This window comes from Eumetopias jubatus, unplaced genomic scaffold (genome assembly GCF_037043125.1).
Source record: "Eumetopias jubatus isolate StellerSeaLion01/CBP00866 unplaced genomic scaffold, mEumJub1_p1.0 scaffold_12, whole genome shotgun sequence".
In the NCBI taxonomy this organism is placed as follows: Eukaryota; Metazoa; Chordata; class Mammalia; order Carnivora; family Otariidae; genus Eumetopias; species Eumetopias jubatus.
In genome coordinates, this window is record NW_028274818.1 from 94,205,954 (window position 1) to 94,228,458 (window position 22,505).

General features: G+C 53.4%; 1 protein-coding gene across 1 annotated transcript; it reads left to right on the top strand.

The window, feature by feature from the left end:
* Window positions 1-507: 507 nt before the first annotated feature.
* FBRS (fibrosin) lies at window positions 508-13,240 on the top strand. Its single transcript, XM_028109980.2, has 18 exons — window positions 508-2,051; window positions 2,341-2,520; window positions 3,256-3,291; window positions 3,410-3,439; window positions 4,529-4,577; window positions 4,669-4,969; window positions 6,401-6,702; window positions 6,954-7,159; window positions 7,275-7,319; window positions 7,582-7,677; window positions 7,925-7,993; window positions 8,795-8,824; window positions 9,204-9,275; window positions 9,586-9,706; window positions 9,812-9,892; window positions 10,876-10,959; window positions 11,091-11,298; window positions 11,398-13,240. Exons 1-18 carry the CDS (start codon window positions 1,596-1,598, stop codon window positions 12,002-12,004), a joined length of 2,973 nt encoding a protein of 990 aa, XP_027965781.1. The 5' UTR covers window positions 508-1,595; the 3' UTR covers window positions 12,005-13,240.
* The last annotated feature ends 9,265 nt before the right edge of the window (window positions 13,241-22,505 follow it).

A 22,505-nucleotide genomic window follows, 5' to 3' on the forward strand; every position in this document is an offset into this window, starting at 1 on the left:
GCCGCGTGCTCCGGCAGCCCGGCACCGCGGGGGATCCCACTGAGCTGCCAGCCGCTCGACAATATCACCACGCGCGTGCGCGAGAAGCCAGGCGGCCTGTGGGCTAAGCCAAGAGGCGCAAAGGCGGAGACGACGTAACTGGTAGTCGAGAGGAACCTTCCGCGGCCACACGCCGCCAAGCGGCCAACGGCCCCCTAGGACTCGCGCACTACATCACGACTCTTAGTCTCGGCGCTGTCTGAAGACGGACCAATGAACAGAGAGCAGGAAGAGGCGGGGTCACCTGGGGGACCGCCCCAAGCGCCTACTTCTAACCAGTCGAGTCACAAGACTCGATGAGGGGCGGGGATAATCTGACGTATACCCAATCCCAGATTTGAGGGCGGTTACATATTACCCACTCCCCGGAGCTTGACTCCGCCCTTCGCCTTGTCGTACACTTCTCAACCTATCAACGACTAAGCTGTGGAAGGGCGAGGGGAAGGGGGCGGAGAGTGGGAGGAGGCCCAGAGAGGAAGGAGGCGTAGGCTGAGGAGGAAGAGGGAGGAGGGGCAGGGAAGTCCTGGCGGAGAAGAGGCTCAAGACGCCAAAGGAGACAACAGGAGGGTGCGCTGGAGCTCCCCCGCCTCCCAACGGCCGTTCCGGATCCCTTACGGCGCAAGTCAGGCAGAGACGGAGGAAAGGAGGAAGAGACTTTTATGTCGGCAGACAGAGAAGCTCTACCCGTCACCGTTGCCTCACATCCGGGGCTTTGGAGGGCTGGCCCCGCGGCCCCGCCCCCCCCCCAGCCTTTCATGGCGACCGGAGGCGGAGGCTGGAAGAGCCGGGCCTGGAGGAGGCCCCTTTAAATCTCCTTAAAGGGGTGGCCGGTGAACTCGGCGACTACAACGGCAACCTTAAAGGGAAAGCCATCGAACAGAAGCTGACAAACTGAGAACTGTGCTGTTGGGAGACCTGGAGCGAGTGGGGATTCTCACCTCCTTTTCTCCTCCACGCAAGAAGTTCTTTAAACTTAGCTTAAAGGGGAAGTGGCCGCTTGGTGGAGGACCAGAAACTTAACTCCCGAGTCCTTAAAGGGGCGGCCTGCTGTTTGGAGGACCCTGGACTCCTTAAAGGGGTGGCCTCTTTTAGCCGGAGGACTGGAGACACTTTTAAAGGGGAGGTCTGCGTTTCGGGGCGAGCTTTCGGTCCCTTTTAAAGGGGTGGCCCTTCCTCTTCCTCGGGGAGACTTGTCTCGACCCCTGGCAGGGGGCGACCACCGCACTAGGCCGCCTGGACACCATCGGGTCGTCTTAAAGGGGTCAGGGGCTGGACAACTTGAGGCCTCGCCTTAAAGGGACGGCCGCCCTGTTTTCGCCTTATCGGCCCCGCCGGCCCCACAGGGGGGGCCCTCGGGCTTGTCGCCCCGGGGGCGGCGCCGGCTCCCCGGGCTTTGGCCTTGGGGCAAGCTCGGGGCCAGTAGATCCTGCTTTAAAGGGGAAGCCGTGGCCTTTTCGTCCCTGTGCAGCCGTCAGCGCCGCGCCTGCGACCCCGGGCCTGCGGACAGGCCGCTTCGGGCCCCGCCGCCTCCGGATGCGGCGCTGAGGGCGGTCGCCATGGAGACGGCAGCGGCCGCGGCTCCGGGCCCGGGCTGGGCCGCCGAGGGGGAGCGGCGGCGGCGGCGCTGCTCGCGCCGAGACCGAGACCGGGAGCAGCGGCGCCGCCGAGGTCCCGGCGGCGATGCGCCCCGGGCCCTGTTGGCCGCCCCGCGCGGCTCCTCGTCCTCCTCGTCGCCGCCACCGCCCGCCAGGCCTTGGTCGTCAGCTTCGTCCGGAGAGCGGCCCGGAGGCCCGAGACGACGGCGGCCCCGTCCCAGGCCTCGGCCCCCGCGACCCCGAGCTCGGAAGCGGCCTGCCGGCTCGGGCAGCCGCGGGGAGGAAGAGGAGGAGGAGGAGGAGGGGGGCGCAGACGACGGGGAGGCCGAGGAGGAGCCTGAGGAGGAGGAAGAAGAGGAGGAGGATTTGATCGATGGCTTCGCCATCGCCAGCTTCGCCAGCCTTGAGGCCTTGCAGGTGGGGGCTGATGGAGCTGGGGACCTTTGGGGGCTTCAGAGGGGCGGAGAGAAGAGTATGGTGCCTGGAGTGGGTGGAGTTGAGGGGGGAATGCTGGCACCCCAAACCAGAGCAACCGGCTCCTCTGGCCAGGTCTCTGCCCCACCCTGGGGTGGGAGGAGGTAGAGTTAGTCTCCAGGGACCAGCCAGGTTACCCGGCCTGAGAGCCACTTTGGTAGCTTGGTCACCCCTAGAGAGGTCGGGAGATTGCCTTTCTCCATCTACTTTAGTCCCACCTCCTCCTCCACAGAAGGATGCATCTCTTCAGCCCCCAGAGCGACTGGAACATCGGCTGAAGCATTCTGGGAAGCGGAAGAGGGGGGGTTCCAGTGGGGCCACTGGGGAGCCAGGGGACAGCTCTGATCGGGAGCCTGGCCGGCCCTCTGGGGATCGGGCCCGAAAATGGCCCAATAAGCGGAGAAGGAAAGAGGTGAGCTTGTCATAGATCCTTGTCATTTAAAACTCTGGACAGAATGTCCTTCACAGAGACTTGTTTTCCATCAGCAATGCTACTGCCCATCATAAACAGTGATTTTATTCTCTAACAGCAGAGAAGAAGGCAGAGCAAAATTGAGCCCTCACTCCTCAATCCAGGTCTGATAGAGAGATGCCCACAGTCAGACTTTTCCGCTTTTGGCTGGCCCTGTCTATTTCAAACATGTTGATTAATCAGAGATGTTTAGACTTAATGGAATCCTAAATGAATTAGATACGGTCTCAGATCTCTCCAGGCAATAGCAGTTTAGCAAGAAAGAAACAATCTGAGCAAATACCTAGATCAAAACCTGAGAAGCTACAGAAGGCAGAGATCTGGAAGAGATGCTGCAGAAACCCACATGAGGAAGCCACTCATTCTGCCTGGGGGATGGGAGGAGGGTTGTGGTTAGGGAAAGCCCCCTAGGATGTCTTAGGCCTTGAAGGATAGTCATAAGTTTGCTAAGAGGAGAAACGCGCTAAGTTGTTTTGAGCAAAAGCACAGAGATGTGAAAATATATTCAGAAAATGGCGAGAGCATTGGGAACAGGGGTGAGCCATAGCAGAAGCAGCTAGAGAGAGATTGAGAGTGTGTCGTGAGGGGCCTTGAGTTCCTTGCTAGAGAGTTTAGACTTTATCCAAAGGCCTCGCCAGTCAGCCTTCCTTATGTCTGGACTCTGGTCTTTCTCAGGCCTCCTCCCGTCATTCTCTGGAAGCTGGATACATAGTAAGTGCTCTCCACCTGTACGGGCCCCTCCCCTCTCAATTCCTCTCTGAAAGTCCCCTCTCTCCCTTGGGCCCCACTCTTCTTCCCTCTTGTGACACCTGTCTTTCCTTTTCCCCAGTGTGATGCAGAAAGCGATCTGGACGAGAGGGTGAGTAGGGCTAGAAGTTGTTGGGTGGGCAATGTTGTAATTTGTAAAGTGAAGTCCGGTTTAGGGGTCTCCTACGTGCAGCAGACAGAGCCTCCCCTTCAGTGGGGAACATAGGTTAGGTTGAGCCATGACTGGATTGGGGAGTGGGGGGGTGGGCAGATCGAATGGGTAAAAGACTTTTTTTTTTTTTTTTTTTTTGGTAACTAGAGCCAGTTGACCAAAGAATAGAAAGCCCGTGCCTTGGTGTACCATCTTTTCCAAAGCCCTTGGAGATACCAGTGGTTCTCCACAGAAATTCAGGTGGCTGTCGAACTGAGCTGGTCATTCCTGCTTGCGTTAGTCTGCTCTCACAGATTAGAGTCTGAGCAGAGACCACGGTTATGGCAGCGAGGACACCAAACCATGTGGTCAGTGTAAGAACGTGTCTTAGAAAGTTGTATTTCGGTTTATCGTTAGGTCAGATTTGCTTGTTTTGGAATAACGTGTTCTAGCAGCTCATGCTCTACCCCTGTAACAACTAAATTTGTATTCCCTGATGTGTGTCTTGTTTTAGTTTAAAAAGTTGGTTGGACAGGGACTGTGGTGAACCAGAGTTCTTGTCTGTCTAAAGGAGGTGACCACTGTCTAGTTCTAGCTAAGTGTTGCCATGCAAGAAGAGGAGCCAATTCTTAAGGGAACCTGCAAGTCTGAGTGTTTGTGAGCAATTCCTGGGTTTGTAAATATCAGCAATTAGTTTAAAAGGTTTTTGCTGACACTTATGAGCCAAACAAATCTGTAAGTCAGGTAGTCATATGGGCCAGCACTTAGCGATACCTGACATTTTGTCTTTGATGTGCCTACTTCTCTGCAACGTAAGTGCCACCTCAGTTCAGTTCTCCTGGCCTATCACATTCTCAGGCTCAGCTCTCCTACCCCTCTTCCCAAGCATAGGCGCCCTGAAGCCCACAGTCTTTGCTGGATTTCAGCTAAGCTGATGGAATAGACTTGCCCCCACTGCCGCTTCCTAGCAGGCTCTGGGGGCTGTTAGTCTTCCTGGGTGAGGGCCTCGCTTGACCAGAACCTGACCCTGTCCCTGCCCTTCTTCCCCAGGTCTCCGATGATGACCTCGACCCATCCTTTACTGTCTCAACCAGCAAAGGTTGGTCTCAAGGGCTGGGGCTGGAGACGAGGGAGGGAAATTGGGGGAGTGTGGGCCTCAGCTGAGTAAGTCTGCTGTGCTTTCCTCCCAGCCTCGGGCCCCCACGGCGCCTTCAATGGGAACTGTGAAGCAAAACTCTCCGTAGTCCCTAAAGTGTCGGGCCTGGAGCGGAGCCAGGAACAGCCCCCAGGGCCCGACCCGCTGCTAGTGCCTTTCCCCCCGAAGGAACCACCGCCTCCACCGGCCCCTCGGCCTCCTGTCTCACCCCCTGCAGCCCTGCCGGCCGCCCCCAGTCTGCCACCCCCCCCACAGCCCCAGCTGCAGCTCCGGGTCTCGCCCTTCGGCCTCCGCACTTCTCCCTACGGCAGCAGCCTGGACCTCAGCACTGGCAGGTGGGTGGTCCGGGGTTTGGTCTGGTCTGCAAGGACCTGGCCACTTGGGCGCCAACCCCTGCATTCTGTGGCTGGGACATGGGATGGTACCTGCGGGATGTGACTTGTAAAAGGGATTCAGAGGCTGAAAAGCTTGAGAGACACTGGGTGAAAGAACCGTCAAGTGATTACTTGCTGACAGGACTTGGCAGAACCGTTTCACCCGGCATTCCCGTGCAGGGGAGTCCACTTGGTGCCGATTCCCAACTGTATGTGCTGGTGTAGACCTTTTTGCAAGACACATCTGCTAGGAATAGTGTTTTTCAGAACATACTTTGGGAAATGCTGACATGATTAAGGGTGCTGGCTTTGGTGTTAGTCAGACCTGGTTTCAAATTCTTAATCCGCCACTTGCTTAGTGGCTGTGTGATTTTTGACAAGCCACTTAATCTCTCTCAGCCTCAATTTTCTCTTTCTGTAAAAAAAGAAATGGTAACGGTATCTTTATCTTGGTAAAGCTATTGCGAGGATCAATGACGAGTTCATTCAGTGTTTCCCAAAGTGTGTACGTGCATCATTACCAACATGCGAGATCATTTCAGCTGTTACGGGGGCAAGTTTTTTTTAGCTGTTAAACGAGCTTTAGAAAAACACGGTTAGTACCTCAACCCTTTGATTTCACATGTGTTGCTTGGGTGAGGCTAAGTAAAAAAGCAAGAAACCGAGTTAAGTGAAAGAAGTAAACGGTACAAGTGGTTACGTGGATGCGGCAGCTGTTGGGAAGGTGGTGTGACATGGTGGAGATTTGGATTAGCATGTAAAGCGGGTGCCAGCACTTGGCCTACAGTAAGTGCTCGCTAAAGGGTAAGAGTCACTGATACGTTACCATCATCGGTGCTGTTTCTAGTATCGTCATCGTTACCGTCCTTTTTCTTGTTCTTGAGAAAACTAAGGCTCAGAGAGGGGCAGTGACTTGCTCAAGGTCACCCAGGGTGTTACTGGCAAGACAGGCCTGGAATTGAGGTCGTCTGACTCCTAGGCCAGGCCCGTGAGGTGCTGCTTCCACTGTCTTAGGGCGGGAACCCAGGTGGCCTGTTGTAATGAAGTGTCAAAGTGAGTGACGTGTTTTGTGCTGCGGTTGAGGCAGGAAAGGGCACGTCCTGTGGCCGGAGACGTCCGAGGCAGCTGTGTGGAAGAGACCTAGAGAGAGGGAGAGAGAGAGAGAGAGAGGGGGATGCCAGGTGTGGGGGGGTACCTCAGTGTGAGGATGGGCTCCCTGGGGGAGGAGGGGCGGCGGCGGGGGGGGGGCGGGGGGGCCGCCTGGGGGCCGGGTTCCACCACCTTCCACGTTGGAGCGCCAGGGTCAAGGTATCGCCTAGGCTGCTGATCCCCCCCCCCCGTCAGAGCTGGCACCTCCCAGCCCCTCACTCATCTCCCCACTTCTCTCCCCAGCTCTTCACGGCCGCCCCCCAAGGCCCTGGCCCCTCCCGTGGCTCCGCCTCCCCCCTCATCATCCTCTTCGTCCTCTTCCTCCTCATCTGCCTCCTCCTCGTCCGCGCAGCTCACCCACCGGCCCCCGACGCCCTCACTGCCCCTGCCTTTGTCCACCCACAGCTTCCCCCCCCCTGGGCTGCGGCCCCCCCCACCCCCCCACCACCCCTCCTTGTTCTCCCCTGGCCCCGCCCTGCCCCCACCCCCACCCCTGCTGCAGGTGCCAGGGCACCCTGGGGCCTCAGCTGCTAACGCCCTTTCTGGTGAGTGTGGGGTCCTGGCCGGGGTTGGGGGCCGGGGGGGGGACGCGGTGGGGGGGCGGCGGCGGCCATGGCCCCGGGCTTGGGCCCAGTCAGCTTTGGGGCATCTGGACCTCAACAGATATCAGGGCTTGAGGAGGGAGTGGCTCAAGGCCAGAAGGGAAGGCCGGTCCCCCCACCCCACCCCCCGGGCCCAAGGAGGCTGACCTGGTGGCACCAGACGTTAAAGCCTTCTCCCCCCTCCCCTCCCACAGAGCAGGACCTGATCGGCCAGGACCTGAACTCTCGCTACCTGAATGCCCAGGGTGGCCCCGAGGTGGTGGGGGCAGGGGGCTCGGCCCGGCCCCTGGCCTTCCAGTTCCACCAGCACAACCACCAGCACCAGCACACCCACCAGCACACCCACCAGCACTTCACCCCTTATCCCCCGGGCCTGCTGCCACCCCACGGCCCCCACATGGTGAGCTCCTCACTGGGCCAGTGATGAGGCCCGGAGACTTGGGGGGAGGGTGTGGCTTCCAGGGGAAGGTCCTGGGTCCCTGGCTGGCAGCTTACTCTTCCCTTCTCTTCCCTAGTTTGAGAAATATCCAGGAAAGATGGAAGGCCTTTTCCGGCATAATGTGAGTGTGTGTGTGTGTGTGTGTATGGGTGGGTGTGGTGTGGTGTGGTGTGTGGTGTGGTGTGGCATGTGTGGGCACAGACGCATCAAGGTGTGTGGTGGCCCTGACTGTTGGGGTCCAGTCTTCAGCTTCAAAAGCAAGAGCCTTGAGCCTGGGAGAGCTCCCTGGGGGGTTTTAGGGTGGAGGCCCGAGGACTGATGGGCAGACCAGACGGGGGCTGCACCTCCACCCCCGGCTTGGACTAGTCCCCTTCTCTCCGCAGCCGTACTCGGCCTTCCCTCCCGCAGTGCCCGGCCTACCTCCGGGCCTCCCGCCGGCTGTCTCCTTTGGCTCCCTGCAGGGGGCCTTCCAGCCCAAGGTGAGCTCCCAATCCAAACACCACCACCTCCCACCCCCTACAAACCCAGACACCACACCCCGCCTCCCTGCCCCCCAGATCCACATACCTCCTTCCATTTCCCAAAGCCATGCCTGTTCTGCCCTCCCCCTGTGGACCGAGCTTTCTTCAGAGCCATCCTCCCTCCCTGTCCCAGCCCCCAGCCTTGGTTCCAGACCCCTTTTATGCCTGGTGCCAGCTCTCCTGACTGATCCCTCCCCTTTCCCAGAGCACGAACCCCGAGCTGCCACCACGACTGGGGCCAGTGCCAAGCGGGCTTCCCCAAAAGGGGACACAGGTGAGGGGGGCCAAGGCAGGTCCTGGGGGAACTAGAGTATCTGTTGAGGGAGAGCAGGGTTGATTGAGAGCAAACCACTGATTGTTGCCTTTAATGTACGATCAGGGGTATCTCTGAGAATCTGATGAGAGGGAATGGCTGTAGATGACAAGGTTTCCCAGGCACGAGGAATAGGAATTTCATGAAGTTGCCCCAGAAATAAGATTACTGGGACAGTGGTTTTTGTGGGAGTGGTTCAAATTTTTTAAGTCACAAAAATCTTTTTTTTTTTTTCCTCAAATGACATCATACCAGGAAGTCCTGTCCGTAAAACAATGAAAAGATAAGCTGCCCCTTTGTGAAGTGGCACAGGGAGCAGCTTTCGAGCCCGTGGCTCTGGGAACATCGGGAAAAGCACAGGATGTGTTTCCTAAAGGAGAGACTAGACCAGATACCTTGCAGGGTCTTCTAGCGGCAGTAAAGGTTTTTTTCTAAAGAAATTTTAAGTAGAGCCTCATGACATAAAGCTGTTAAAAGGAGAGTTTCTCTGGTTGAGAAACCTGTCCTGCCTGCCCGCTAACCCATTCCCCAGTCTTCCAAGCAGGGCACATCCTTGGGGTCTGATTCAGGAACTTAGTGCTGGAAGGGAAATGCCCAGAGTGGGAGAGATGGGGAGAGGAGTCTTAACAGGAGCGGGAAAGGCGTGAGGGAGCCACGCAAGGTCTCCAGTGTTTGGGTGGGGATTAGGGACTATGGAGATGAGGTGCCCAGGACAGTAAACAGGTCTGAATCGCCACCAATCTCTTGCTTTGCCATCCCCAGATCCCCGACCATTTCCGGCCACCTTTGAGGGTGAGTTTGGTGAGGACCTCAGACTGCATGAGGCTGGGGGCTGGTGTCAGGGTGTTTGGTTGAGGGTGGGTCTTGCTTGGGAATGAGCGAGAAGCCCAAGACATGGAGGCAGCCAGATGTGGAACAGCAGAAAGGGCAAGGCTTATATGCCGCAGACCTGGGTTCCGACGTAACTGGCTATGGGACCTTGGGCAAGACAGTTTCTCTCTCTGAGCCTCAGTTTCCTAGGCCATGAAATGAACCTAGTCATCCCTCAGTTGTAGGGATGATGAATGGGGATGTTGTGTGGAAAGGCTGGGCTGAGGACCAGGCCTGGAGTGGGTGATGAGTGAACGTTCTTTCCTTCCCTTTCCCTTTGGTTATTCTTCTGGGGCGGCAGAAACCAGGGAAGTGGTGTGCCATGCACGTGCGCGTGGCTTACATGATCCTGAGACACCAGGAAAAGATGAAGGTACTGGGGCTGGAGGGCTGGGGCGAGTGGGCTGGCCTGAGCCTTGGGCATCTGCCTTTGGCCGAATCTTGGCCAGAAACATCCCCTCCTGTCCCTGGTCACTGCCTGAGTTCTTTCGCAGTAAAGTTAGCACTAGGTTCTCTGGCTAACTAGGGGGGATGGTCCGAGAAGGCGCTGTGAGAGGCGGAGGCTAGGCACCCAAGCCCCATCTCGGCTCCAGCCAGCCCTTGGAGGGGACCTAGGGGTGGAAGAGCAAGAGCGGGACCTCCCTTGGCTCCTCACTCACCACCCCTCTCCCTGTCCCATGCAGGGCGACTCCCACAAGCTTGACTTTCGGAACGACCTCCTGCCCTGCCTTCCGGGGCCCTATGGGGCCCTGCCCCCTGGGCAGGAGCTCTCCCACCCGGCCGCCTCCCTCTTCACTGCGACTGGTGAGTCTGGCCAGCCCTCTTGGGGCTTGAGGTTCCCTGTCTCTAGCCCAAGGCCCACCTTGCGCCCACTCAGCCTCATCAGAATCTCCCACCTCTCTGCCCCAGGTGCCGTCCACGCTGCAGCCAACCCTTTCACGGCAGCTCCCGGGGCCCACGGACCCTTTCTGAGCCCCAGCACCCACATTGGTAAGAGCCAAGGGCACGTTGGGCAACCCCAGCCTGGTCCCTGACTTTCAGGCGTTCTCAAGCTGGGGATGGAAATTAGGCCAGAGAGGCAGCTGGAATGGGGGTAGGCCTGGTGCCACTTGGTTTGTGACCTTGGACGAGTTACTCTAACCCCTCTGAGCCTTGATCTCCTCACCTATGAAATGGGATAGGGCAGGGCAGAGAGACTGCCAGGCTCTGCCGGCTCAGATGCTCTCTGAACTAGCCAGTGCTGGGAGTAGTGTGCCACCTGGGCGAGGAGGCTGGAGGAAGGCTGTGCGGGCCCGGGCGGAACGTCGGCACCGGCTCCGGCTCCTAGCAGTCTCAGTGGGCTTTGCAGGGAGATTTCACCGGGGTCTGGGTCAGCAGGAGGACATGGAGCCTGATGGCGTAGGGAAAGGTGTTCCTGGAAGAAGGAAGTGTGAGCTGTTCCCGTAGTAGAATAAATAAGTTAGTCGTTCTGACTGGCTACAGGCATGAGATTAGGGTCAGGTCGGGAAGGGCCCTGCATGTCAGGTGGGCGGAAGCCGGCGGGGATCTTCAGGCAGATGGCTTGCTGTAGAGCTGGTCTGGGTGGCTGGTGTGGGGGATTGTGGGGTTAGAGCTTGATCTCTGGAGTCACAGAGGCCCTGGCTTGGGGGGTACCACTTCCTGGCTAGATGACTGACCGTTGGCAAGTCACTTCACCTCTCTGAGCCTGTTTCGTCATCTTTAAGTGGGAGCGGTCCTGTCTGCCCCATGGGGCTTGTCGGTTTGTGAGGTTAAACGACACCGTGCGCGTCACAGCTCAGTGTCTTGCGAGGCCCAAGGGAGCGCTCAGCACCCTGTTGTTACGACCAAGACCAGGCGGCCGGTGGGGCTCCGGGGCCTTGCTCCAGAGCTGGCTCTTCCCTGCTGGTCTTGGTGCCTTGGTGCCTGCTCAGCCGGCAGCCCAGGGCTCTGACCATCCCCCTTTCCTCCCACAGATCCCTTTGGGCGTCCCACAAGCTTCGCCTCCTTGGCTGCCCTCTCCAACGGGGCCTTTGGAGGCCTGGGCAGCCCTACATTCAGTGAGTGCGGGCGGGGCCGGGCGGGGCCGGGGGGGCGGGCGGCTGGGGGGTAGGGGTGTCGGGTCCCCGAGTGGGGCAGCCGCCGCCTCCTCGCGGCTCCTGTCACTCTCTCCTTCCCCCCCTCTGTCCAGACTCCGGCGCCGTGTTTGCCCAGAAAGAAAGCCCAGGGGCCCCACCAGCCTTCGCCTCCCCCCCAGACCCATGGGGCCGCCTGCACCGCAGTCCTCTGGCCTTTCCTGCCTGGGTCCGGCCCCCTGAGGCCGCCCGGACACCAGGCTCAGACAAGGAGCGGCCTGTGGAGCGGAGGGAGCCCTCTCTCCCCAAGGAGGAGAAAGACAGGTGTGCTTGCCCGCCCCGCCCGCCCCGCCCGCCCCGGCCGCCTGGCCGCCCGCCGGCCGGCCGGCGCCCACCGCTGGAGGCCCTCTCTTCTCTCCCCAGGGACCTCCCCTTCTCACGGCCCCAGCTCCGCGTTTCTCCCGCTACTCCCAAGGCCCGGGCTGGCGAGGAAGGGGCCCGGCCGGCCAAGGAGTCCGTGCGGGTAAAGGAAGAGCGGAAGGAGGAGGCCGCCGCCGCCGCCGCCGCCGCTGCCGCCGCCGCCGCTGCCGCCGCCGCCGCCGCTGCCGCCGCCGCCACGGCCGGGCCCCAGGGTCTTCACCTGCTGTTCGAGAGGCCGCGGCCGCCCCCCTTTCTGGGCCCCAGCCCCCCCGAGCGCTGCGCTGGCTTCCTGGAGCCCACCTGGTTAGCAGGGCCGCCTCGCCTGGCCAGGCCGCCCCGTTTCTATGAGGCCGGTGAGGAGCTGACGGGCCCCGGGGCCGTGGCGGCCGCCCGCCTCTACGGTCTGGAGCCGGCCCACCCCCTGCTGTACAGCCGCTTGGCGCCCCCGCCGCCACCGCCGCCACCGCCGCCCACCGCGGCCCCGGGAACCCCTCACCTTCTCAGCAAGACACCCCCAGGAGCCCTTCTGGGCGCACCACCTCCACTGGTGCCCGCCCCCCGGCCTAGTTCCCCACCGAGGGCCCCTGGCCCAGCCCGGGCTGACAGGTGAGGGGAGGGGAGGGACGGGGGAGGGGGCAAAGCTCCGTTCCCCCTTTCCTTTTGACAAGGTCCTAGAGCTGAGGTTTCAAGCCAGGGCTGGAGGGCAAAGGTCACGACCTCACCAGCCACCTCTGAGGTCATGGAACCTGGGAGCAGAAGCCCCCACCCCCACAAGACCAAGCATCAGATGGACCTTGGGGTCACCGGGAGGGCAGAGGTCACAAGCCTCTAGAGAGAGGTGTGTGTGTGTGTGTGTGTGTGTGTGTGTGTGTGTGTGTACATGAGAGGTGAGAGTGGGGGTCATGTCAGAGGTCATAGCTCGTGATCTCCTGAGGTACACCATCCCCCCCTCTGAGGGCCCCTAGGCCCTTGGCCTGCCTCCCCAAGGGCTCACTAAGCCAGAGGCCAAAGTGCCCCCCTCCCCTTCACCTACCACCCAAGTCCTCATGCCCTCTCAGGGCTGGGGGAGGAGGGGCTAACGGAAGGGGGGTTCCATGTACATATTTATCTCCCCTTCCACATAGCCCCCCAGACCTTTTGTACATTTTTACAGGGGTGCCCCTCCCAATAATCCCCCTTCCTGGTTAATTAAATCCTCAGACTGGTGCTGTGTTCCTAGCCTCTGGCCTCTCTGTGGGGGGAGGGGGGATTGTAGAGGGAAGAGCTGGGAGGGGACAGGCCGGAACCCAGGGCTTTTATCCCTGGGAATATGGAGTCAGCAGGAGACAGAGCAACTCGGGAAGGGACCTGGGTACCTAGGCTGGAAAGAAGGGCAGATGCTTCCTGCTTGGCTGACAGCCCAGGTCCGCCCCCCACCCCCCCACTTGTTCCTGTTACCTCTGTGTGCCACCACCCCCAAAAGGCTCAATCTCTAAGCTTCAGCCTCTTAGTGGCTCAGTTCCCCCTACTCCATTTCCAAGTGCCCCCAGGACTCCTGGGCCCTGCCCTCCAGAACCCTGTTCCCCAGAACCCTGCCCTAGGCTGGGGAGGCGGGCAGAGAAGGTCACCATTACCACACACCAAAGAAGGGGGTCGGCCCGGGGGCGGGCCACACAGGCAGCTCCTTCAGCAGCCTCTCAGCGGCAGCCCCAGCCTTCCCAAAGCAGCAGGCACCCCCAGGCTGGGGCCCGACCTAGAAGGCAGGGCTCAGTTTAACAGAAACGTAACGTTGACTTTTTTTCCCCGCTGGGGCTTATTCTGTAACATGACTTGCGGATATTTATATAAAAACGAGTGTTACAATGAGGCCCCTTGGCTGCTCTTTCAGTGTGTGTGGGTCATCTGGGGGTGGGGGGGGTACCGGGTCAGGGAGGGATGAGGGAGGACAATACTAGGCCTGTCCTGATGAAGGTTCGCTCTCCCTCCCACCTGGGAGAGCTGTTCTTTTACTTGTGGATGGTTGGATTGGAGCATTGGGCATTGAAGCTTTTCAGTTTCTACAACCCGTACATATTATGCAGGATTCAAACAATACAGAAGAATAGCAAAACTAAATTTCCCGTTTACCTGCCAACCCATGCTAAGCTTTGTGCCTTTCCTGAGGTAACCACTCAGTCGTTTGGTCTGTGCTCTTCAGGCCCATTTTTGTGTGTTTATCTACACGTGTGTACATGCATAGTTCTGTTAGAAAAGATGTACAGGTTTTTTTTTTTTTAGAAACTATTGGTTTTTCTCTTATATATGATCACTATGAAATGAATACAAATACATAGCACAAGGGGAAAGTGCCTTAGAATCTCACCCCTCAGAGGTGACCACTACTAATTGTCAGGAATATATCTTCCTCTAGTTATTTTTCTAGCTGTATGCTTCAAATACTGTGAAAAAGATGGGATCCTGTGAGATGTATGATTTTGCAACTACCTTTTTACACTTAACGTTATTTTTTGATGCGGTCATTAAAAACCAAGTGACTAAACTGAGCTAGAGAGGCTGGCTCCCACCGAAGCCGCCCGGAATTGTCCTGTTCCACTGTACGCATCACCTTAAGGAAGATGGCCGCCAACGTTCTCTGCTCCACATGCCCAAGGCCTCTAGGGAAGGCTCAAGCCTTGACTGTTCACAAACAGAAATCAGAAAGAGTTGACCAGAAAGACATGGCAGTCCTTGTTTTCAACTTCTTAAGAAAAATCTAAAAATCTGTTGACACTATACCTGCTTTCTCTGTGGCTGCCCCCTTGAGATGGGGCATGATCTCTCCAGATCGCCACTGTCTCCTCCACACTTGTTTAGGAAGGAGTCGTCGTCACTACTGAGGTACCTCCCTGGTCCCCGTACACATTTGAATGTGGAACTCTCAGAAGAATACCTCCTGGATACGTATGCCCAACGTCTCCTAGACCCCCCCAAAAGTAACTTAGATACCCAGTCGTCTCCCAGATCAGATGCTGTACCCCCTAGCCCGACCCACTTCCATCTCTCTTATCAGCACCCAAGTCAGAAAGCTCCCTCTTACTTCACTTGATTCACGGTCGGAACTAAGCTCCCTCTTACTTCACTTGATTCACGGTCGGAACTGCGTTGTATTCTTTCTACCACTGTTCTTTTGATCACCCCAGCCACTGACGTCGTGGCTGGGGATACAGAGGTAAACAAAACAAAAAAAACCCCAGCTCTCCTGGAGCTTAGGCGCCGGTCCTAGGAGGAGTAACAGCACATGCTTCCAAAAGACAAGGAGGGTGAAGGGCACGACTCCCCAGGGCTACTTTTTGGGACCTGTCCTTAGAACCACTAGGCTTCATTGACCCATCTTTGCATGATCTGATCTGAACTCAGGAGCTCCTCAGAGGTAAAAGAGGAATCCAGAAGGACTGAATGCCAGGGAAAGGCAAAACAAAACCAAAATCGTTTCACCATCATGAGGCTGCTATTTGGAAATGCATTTTTTTGTTGTTGTTTTGAATGAACTCAGAAGTGTAGCTGTGTAATCTTAAGCAGTGTGCTTATTTCCGAGCCATGGTTTATTTGTAGAATGGACAGGGTGTTTTTTTTTTTTAATTTGAAGATCTAATTGACTCTATTAAATGATTCATGGATTGGGCGGCACCCCATCTAGCAAATGGAGAGGTGCTCCTAAAATGGAGGGTTTTTAAACAACTTCACTGAGATAAAATTCACCCCGTCTTTTATGACTGGCTTCTTTCACTTAGCATGATAAGCATTCCTTTTTATTGCCAAACAATACTCCATTATATGGATGTACCACATTGTGTTTATCCATTCTTCAGTTGATGGACATTTAAGTTGTTTCTTTAAAAAAGATTTTATTTTGAGGGCGGGGAGAGAGAGTGCCTGCGGGGGGTGGGGGGCGGTAAGAGCAGAGGGAGGGGGCAAGCTGACTCGGGTGAGCGCAGAGCCTGATGGTGGTGGGGGAGGGGGCTGGATCCCACAACCCTGAGATGACCTGAGCCGAAACCAAGACGCTTAACTGACTGAGCCACCCAGGCGCCCTAGGTAATACCTTTCTGGTTTGAAACTCCAAGAAGCAGATCTTAGAGCTCAGTTAAGGAGAATGGCTTACTTACATGAAGTTTATTGGGAAGGCACATTTTTCAAAACAGACTTTGAGGTGAGGAGCATCTATCATAGGGGCAGAAGAAGTCTGAGCCAGTGAAGAACACAGGTTTAGAGCCGCCTTCATCAGACAGACCAGAGTTTGAGTTCGCCTCCACCAACTAGCTCTGAGACTTTGGTCTTTAGCCTGCTTCCGCTTTTCAAAGAAAATGACAATCCCAGCCCACAGGTTCATTGTGATAGTTACATGCAGGTAGAGGGTACTGAGCACAGAATTGAGTACACAGTGGACATTCACCAAATGAGAGTGTTGTTACTGATTGCAGCGGGAAAGACTATAAACAGGTCCCCTATTTCAAAATAGGTAGGTTGAAGTTCAGAGAACTTTATATGAGGCATGGAGTTAGGAGAAGAAAGGAGACATACACATTTGGGGAGGAGATTAAAAAAATAAACTTGATTATTGTTAAAACAGCTTTAGAGGGGCACCTGGGTGGCTCAATCGCTTGGGCATCTGCCTTCAGCTTGGGTCATGGTCTTAGGGTCCTGGGATCGCGCCCTTCATCGGGGCTCTCTGCTCAGCGGGGAGGCTGCTTCTCCCTCTCGCTCTCCCTCTATGCTCTCCCTCTCTCAAATAAATAAAATCTTAAAAAAAAAACAAACGAAAACAGCTTTAAATATACAAAAAAATTGGCAAAGATAGTAAGCGAGTACAGAGACTTCCTATATGCCCCGAACTCAGTTTCCTATATTAACACCTATTAACATCTCACATTTGTTACAATTCATCAATCAGTATTGGTGCATTATTGACTTAAGTCCAACTTTATTCAGATTTCCTTGTTGTTGTTTTTTTTTTAAGATTTATTTATTTGAGAGAGAAAGAGAGGGAGATTGCACCAGCAGGAAGGGCAGAGGGAGAGAAAATCTCAAGCAGCCTCTGCGCTGAGCAAGACCGACCTGGAGATCATGACCTGAGCCAATAACCAAGAGTCAAAAAAAAAAAGAGTCGGACGCTTTAACGGACTGCATCACCCAGGTGCCCCCAGTTTTACCTAATGTCCTTTGCCTGTTCCAGGATCCCACAAGGACACCACATTACGTTGTCATCATGTCTCCTTAGGCTCCTTTTGACCATGAGTTTTCTAGACTTTCTCTGTTTTTGATGATCTTGAGTTTTGAGGAGTATTGGTCAGGTATTTTAGAAAATGTCCCTTATTTGGGATTCATACGTTGTTTTTCTTAGGCTATAGTTTTTCTTAGACTAGAGTTATGGGTTTGGGGAGGAAGCAGAGGTAAAGTGCTGTTTTCATCACATTGAGTCAGTGGTACATGCCTTCAAGATGATCCATCCTTGTGGCTGAGGCAGTTCCTGTCAGTTTCCACTGCAAAATTACTCTTTCCCCCTTTTTTGCATATTCTACTCTTTGGAAGGAAGTCACTCTGCAGCCCAGACTGTGGGAATTGGGAAATTATGCTCCACCTCCTTGAGGGTGGAGTATCTACATAAATTACTTGGAATTCTGTTTAGGAAATGTGTCTCTTCACACTTTATTTATTTATTCAATCATTTATTTATATTAGGATGGATTCATGGATATTTCTTTTCTTCTTTAGGTTATACCGCAGTACTCTTTTATTTATTACTCCCCGGTTTTCATTTGGCTCCTGTGTCCCTTTCATTGTGGGGTTTTATTTTGCTTTTTTTTTTTTTTTGCAGAAGCTGATTTTTTTTCTGTTTACCCTTTTGTATCTTTTGGTTTTTGTCTCATGTGCATGTATCATCTGTTCTTAAAAGTTAAAAACTGCCAGTGTAATTAACATAAAAAGTTTGTAGCTTATAAAAGAAGGTAGAATCGGGGGGGCACCTGGCTGGCTCAGTCAGAAGAACATGCGACTCTTGATCTTGGGGTCATGAGTTTGAGCCCCACATGGGGTGTAGAGATGACTTAAATAAAAGTTATTTTTAAAAATTTATTTTTTTACTTTTTAAAATATTTTATTTATATTTTTTAATTCTTTTTAAAAAGGAGGCGGAGTAAAAAGTCTCCTTCCTTCCCCTGATGACTCCTGCCTTGCTCCATTTCAGCTTTTCAGAGATACCATGTTGATTTCTTGTTTGTGTCTCCAGAACAGTTCTTTTTTTCTTCTTTCAAACAACTATTTACATATTACACACTGTTCTGTATGCTGTTTTTCTCGAGTAACTATCTCTTGCAGGTTATAGCATTCCTTTGTAAGGCTATACCATAATATATTTAACCAATCTCCATTAGTGGACATTCATGTTCTTTCCAGTCTTTTACTAGAACAGGGAGTGCTGCAGTGCCTACCCACCTCTTTGTATACCTGAGCAAATAAACCTGCAGGATAAATTTCTAGGCAGAGAATTGATCTGAGTCGAAGAACATAGGCGCTCAAAATTTAGACGCTAAATTGTCCTGCACAAACCTCATGCCAATTGCCAGTTCTCACTCTCACCAAGAACGTAGGAGAGGACCTGTTTCCCCACACCCTTGCTAACCGGAGAACTAACAAGCTTTTTGATCTTTGCCAATCCCACAGGTGAAAGAAGGTGACTCATAGAAGTTTGAATCTGTGTTTCTTTTATTATGAGTGAAGCCCAACATCTTGCTGGACATTTACAAATCCTTTGTGTCTTCATTTTCTGTGAAGATGCCTTTTCAAACGTCTGCCCATTCCACTCTCCCCTGCTGTTTTGTGTGGTTTTTTTTTAAGATTTATTTATTTATTTTTATTTGAGAGAGAGAGAGAGAGAGAGAGAAAGCACACACAGAGGGAGAGGGAGTGGGAAGAAGCAAGCTCCCCACAGAGCAGGGAGACCGACGCGGGGCTCAATCCCAGGACCCTGGGATCATGACCTCAGCCGAAGGCAGACGCTTAACGACTGAGCCACCCAGCTGCCCTCTTTGGTTTTTTTTATAATCTTTGTTTTGTGTCTCAGTGAAAGCTACTCATTCATTTCTTCCACTAACAAATATTTATTTACCTACTGTATATCAGGCTCTGTTTTAGCAATGTGACAGTGACCAGAAAGAGCAAAGGTATTTTTCTTTGGGAGATTAAAATTCTAGAGGGGGTAGACACAGAGTAAAGAACAAATACATGTTGGCCGGCAATACCTGTTAGGGGGAAAAAGTAGGGTATGGGCTTGAAAGTTCTGGGGTGCTATTTTATATAGATGGATTGAAGAGGGTTTCTCTGAGGGATGCTAAGGGAACAGAGATGGGAATAAAGTGAGAAAAGGAAGCATGCAGTCGTCTGCGAGAAGCGTGCTTCTGGCAGAGAGCAGCAGGGCGAAGCCCCTGAGGTAGGAACGTGGTGGCTGAGCTGGCAGATCAGCTCAAGGGCCGGCGTGGCTGGAGCAGAGCGAGCGAGAGGCAGAGGGGCTGGGACACGAGGTTTGAGAGGTAAGTGGAGACCAGATCATGCAGGGCCTTGCAGGCCTTTGTAAGGACTTTGGCTTCTACTCTGAGTGAGGTGCTAGCCATTGCAAAGTTTGTTTATTTTGCCTATACCTTTTTTTTTTTTTGGACAGTTTTGGAGCAGAGGAATGACATTATCCAATTTAGCTTTTTAAAGAACCATAGAGGGTGCCTGCATGGCTCAGTTGGTTGGGCATCTGCCTTCAGCTCAGGTCGTGATCTCAGGGTCCTGGGGTTGAGTCCCGCATTGGGCTCCCTGCTCAGTGGGGAGTCTGCTTCTCCCTCTCCCACTCCCTCTGTACCCATTCTCTCTCTCAAATAAGTAAATAAACTATTTTTTTAAAAAAATAAAAGACGAAACAATAGCACGGTCTAGGAATTGAGACATTACAGTACACGTGTCACTGGGGGCATTTCCCATCATCAGCCTGTTCAGCTGGAATATTTAGGAGACTGGCCTGCTTTTTTTTTTTAAGATTTTATTTATTTATTTGAGAGAGTGAGAATGAGAGAGAGAGAGAGCACATGAGAGGGGGGAGGGTCAGAGGGAGAAGCAGACTCCCTGCTGAGCAGGGAGCCCGATGTGGGACTCGATGTGGGACTCGATCCTGGGACTGAGCCGAAGGCAGTCGCTTAACCAACTGAGCCACCCAGGCGCCCGACTGGCCTGCTTTAAGCAAATCCCCAATGTGTGTGGGGCGCCTGGGTGGCTCAGTCATTAAGCGTCTGCCTTCGGCTCAGGTCATGATCCCAGGGTCCTGGGATTGAGCCCCGCATCGGGCTCCCTGCTCCGGGGGGAAGCCTGCTTCTCTCTCTCCCACTCCCCCTGCTTGTGTTCCCTCTCTCCCTGTGTCTCTCTGTCAGATAAATAAATAAAATCTTAAAAAAAAAAAAAAAAGCAAATCCAATGTGTGCAATTTCAGATGGACCTGATTTTCTCTAACGGACTGGGCAGTCATTGCCATGACCATGGGCTCAATTTGGCAGGGCTAATGAGGTGATCCCAAGCCTCTAGTCCCAGAGCTTTTGCTCATGGGTGACAAATAAGCCTACCTTTTTTTTTTTTTCCATTGGAAGGAATCATCTCCCCAAAGCTCAGCAACCACACTCTAGAAGTGCTTCCTGCTGCTGCCTTTGTACAAACCCATAAATATGTGTGTTCAAGAATGTTCTCAGAATTAGATAGGTGGTAATAGCTGCACAACTTTGTGAATATACCAAAAATGCCTGGATTGTATACCTTAAAGGGTTGGAATTTATGGTATATGAATTGTAATTCAATAACACCAATAAGAGACATTCCTAGAAACCCTGTTCATCATAGGACAAAGACTGGAAACAAGTCTATCCACGGGGATCTGTTAAATGCACTTCTGGATCATCAGTGGGTAAACATGGAGACATTAAAAAGAATGAGGTGTGTCTGCCTTTGCAGATGTGGGAGAGAGAGAAAGCTCTCTGTGATGGACTGTTAAGTTTTAAAAAATGAAGGTGAGGAACTGTGTGTGTAGCATACTACCATTTGTATTAGAAGAGTGTGTACTCATACACGGAGACTATTTCTAGATAGTTGAGAATTTCTTAACAGGAACTTTTAGGGAGTGGAGATAGGGTTTTACCTTTACTGATGGTTTCTACCCTCTTTACTTCTATTCATTTTTAAAAAGATTTTTATTTACTTATTTGACAGAGAGAGCAAGAGAGCATAAGCAGGGGGGAGCAGCAGAGGGAGGGGGAGAAGCAGGCTCCCCACTGAGCAGGGAGCCTGATGCGGGTCTCGATCCCAGAACCCCGGGATCACGACATGAGCAGAAGGCAGACCCTCAACTGACTGAGCTACCCAGGTGCCCCTACTTTTATTCATTTTTAAAAAGATTTTAAGTAATCTCTACACCTAACGTGGGGCTCAAACTTACAACCTTGGCCAAGATCAAGAGTCACACCCTCTTCCAACTGAGCCAGCTAGTTGCCCCTCTACTTAAAAAAAAAAAAAAAAAAACATATATGTTGGGACGCCTGGGTGGCTCAGTCGGTTAGGCGTCTGCCTTCGGCTCAGGTCGTGATCACACGGTCCTGGGATCGAGCCCCGCATCGGGCTCCTTGCTCAGCGGGGAGCCTGCTTCTCCCTCTCTCTCTGCCTGTCGCTCCCCCCACTTGTGCTCTCGCTCTCTCTCATCAAATAAATAAATAAATAAAATCTTTAGAAAATACATATGTTTCTGTATAACTTTTATGCACACATACATTTTAATTATCACAAGAAAAATTAAAAAATACAAAAATAAAGAATTGGGGAGAGGAATGCTTCAGGCAGAGGGAGCAGGAGTGCCCAGTGGCTGAGGTAGAAATGTGCTGGGTGGACTGGGGGATCAGCCAGGGGCCATGCGTGGCTGTTGCTGGCTACTGACCGAAGAACAGACTGTGATGAGCATTTGTGGGGCACTTTCTACATGGTGGGCGAGATTGAGATGCTTTCCTAATTCCTCCCAACTCCCAGAGTTGGTGGGAGGCCCCAGGTCTTGGAGGGCGTCCTCTCTTGCCTTCTTTCACCCCCTCCCACCTTTTCTCCAGGACCCATCAATTCTGGAGTAGGCAATGACCCTTGAGCAAAGGACTTCACCTTCCTCAACCTTAGTTTCCCCATCTGCAAAATGGGAATATTGATAAAGCCCATCTCAGTGGATTTATGAGAATTATCGGTGTCCTAAAAGTAGTGAGAAATACTGCGAATGTTAGTCTACCTCCGGCACTGACTACTTGGGTTGCCTATTGAATAATAAGAGTATAATTATTCTCACAACTATACAGAGAGGTAGGCAAGGCTGGTATGACTATGCCCATTTTGTACATAAGTACAGTGAGGCATGAAGATGAAAGGGGCTTTCGAACTTAGTGAAAAATTCAAAATGAGCAGAGTTTAGGGTCGTACAGAATATGAGTTTGAATCCCTGCCCTGCAGTCTATTTGCTTTGTGACTTTAGGCTAGTTAGCTCTCTGAGTCTGAGAGTTAACCACACCACCAAAAAGGGACAAGGCCTCAGACCTCACAGGACTTCAAGGATTAAAAGCTGCTGGAAAAGAGAAAGGCCTCCCATAATGCTTGGTCCAGGAAATAGCTGCTATTAAGGTAATTATTCTGTAAATATTCTGAATGATAATAATATTTATGGACCGAGGTGTCGCCTATGTTAGGTGCTGAGGTCAGATGAGAGACTAGGTCTTGTGGTCTCTATCTCTTTCCCTAATAGCGACTCCTGCCCTCCGGAGCCCCACAGTGAATGAGGAGGAGAGGCCCTCAGTGATGCAAATGAATGTTGACTTTTTCATTAACAAAACAATGAGCTCGTTGACACAGACGGGGGGGGGGGGGGAATATTTAAAACTTTGAAAGGAGAAAAATCGGTTCACAAGTATTTGTTGATATACTCACACCCTGCTCTCCTCATCAATAAACATTTCCCAAGGCCTGCGGGGACAACCCGGGGTTGGACTCCTGGTGAGGTCTCTAAAATGCTGTGTGAACTGGGGCCTCACAGCGTTTCAGGCTAAAGG

What these genes read in the sequence shown, in the direction of transcription:
- FBRS (XM_028109980.2), top strand. Translation starts at nt 1,596, where the DNA reads ATGGAGACGGCAGCGGCCGCGGCTCCGGGCCCGGGCTGGGCCGCCGAG. An exon ending in ATAAGCGGAGAAGGAAAGAG is followed by an intron (nt 2,521 to 3,255) that starts GTGAGCTTGTCA and finishes GGTCTTTCTCAG; the next exon opens with GCCTCCTCCCGTCATTCTCT. An exon ending in CCTGGGCAGCCCTACATTCA is followed by an intron (nt 10,960 to 11,090) that starts GTGAGTGCGGGC and finishes CCCTCTGTCCAG; the next exon opens with ACTCCGGCGCCGTGTTTGCC.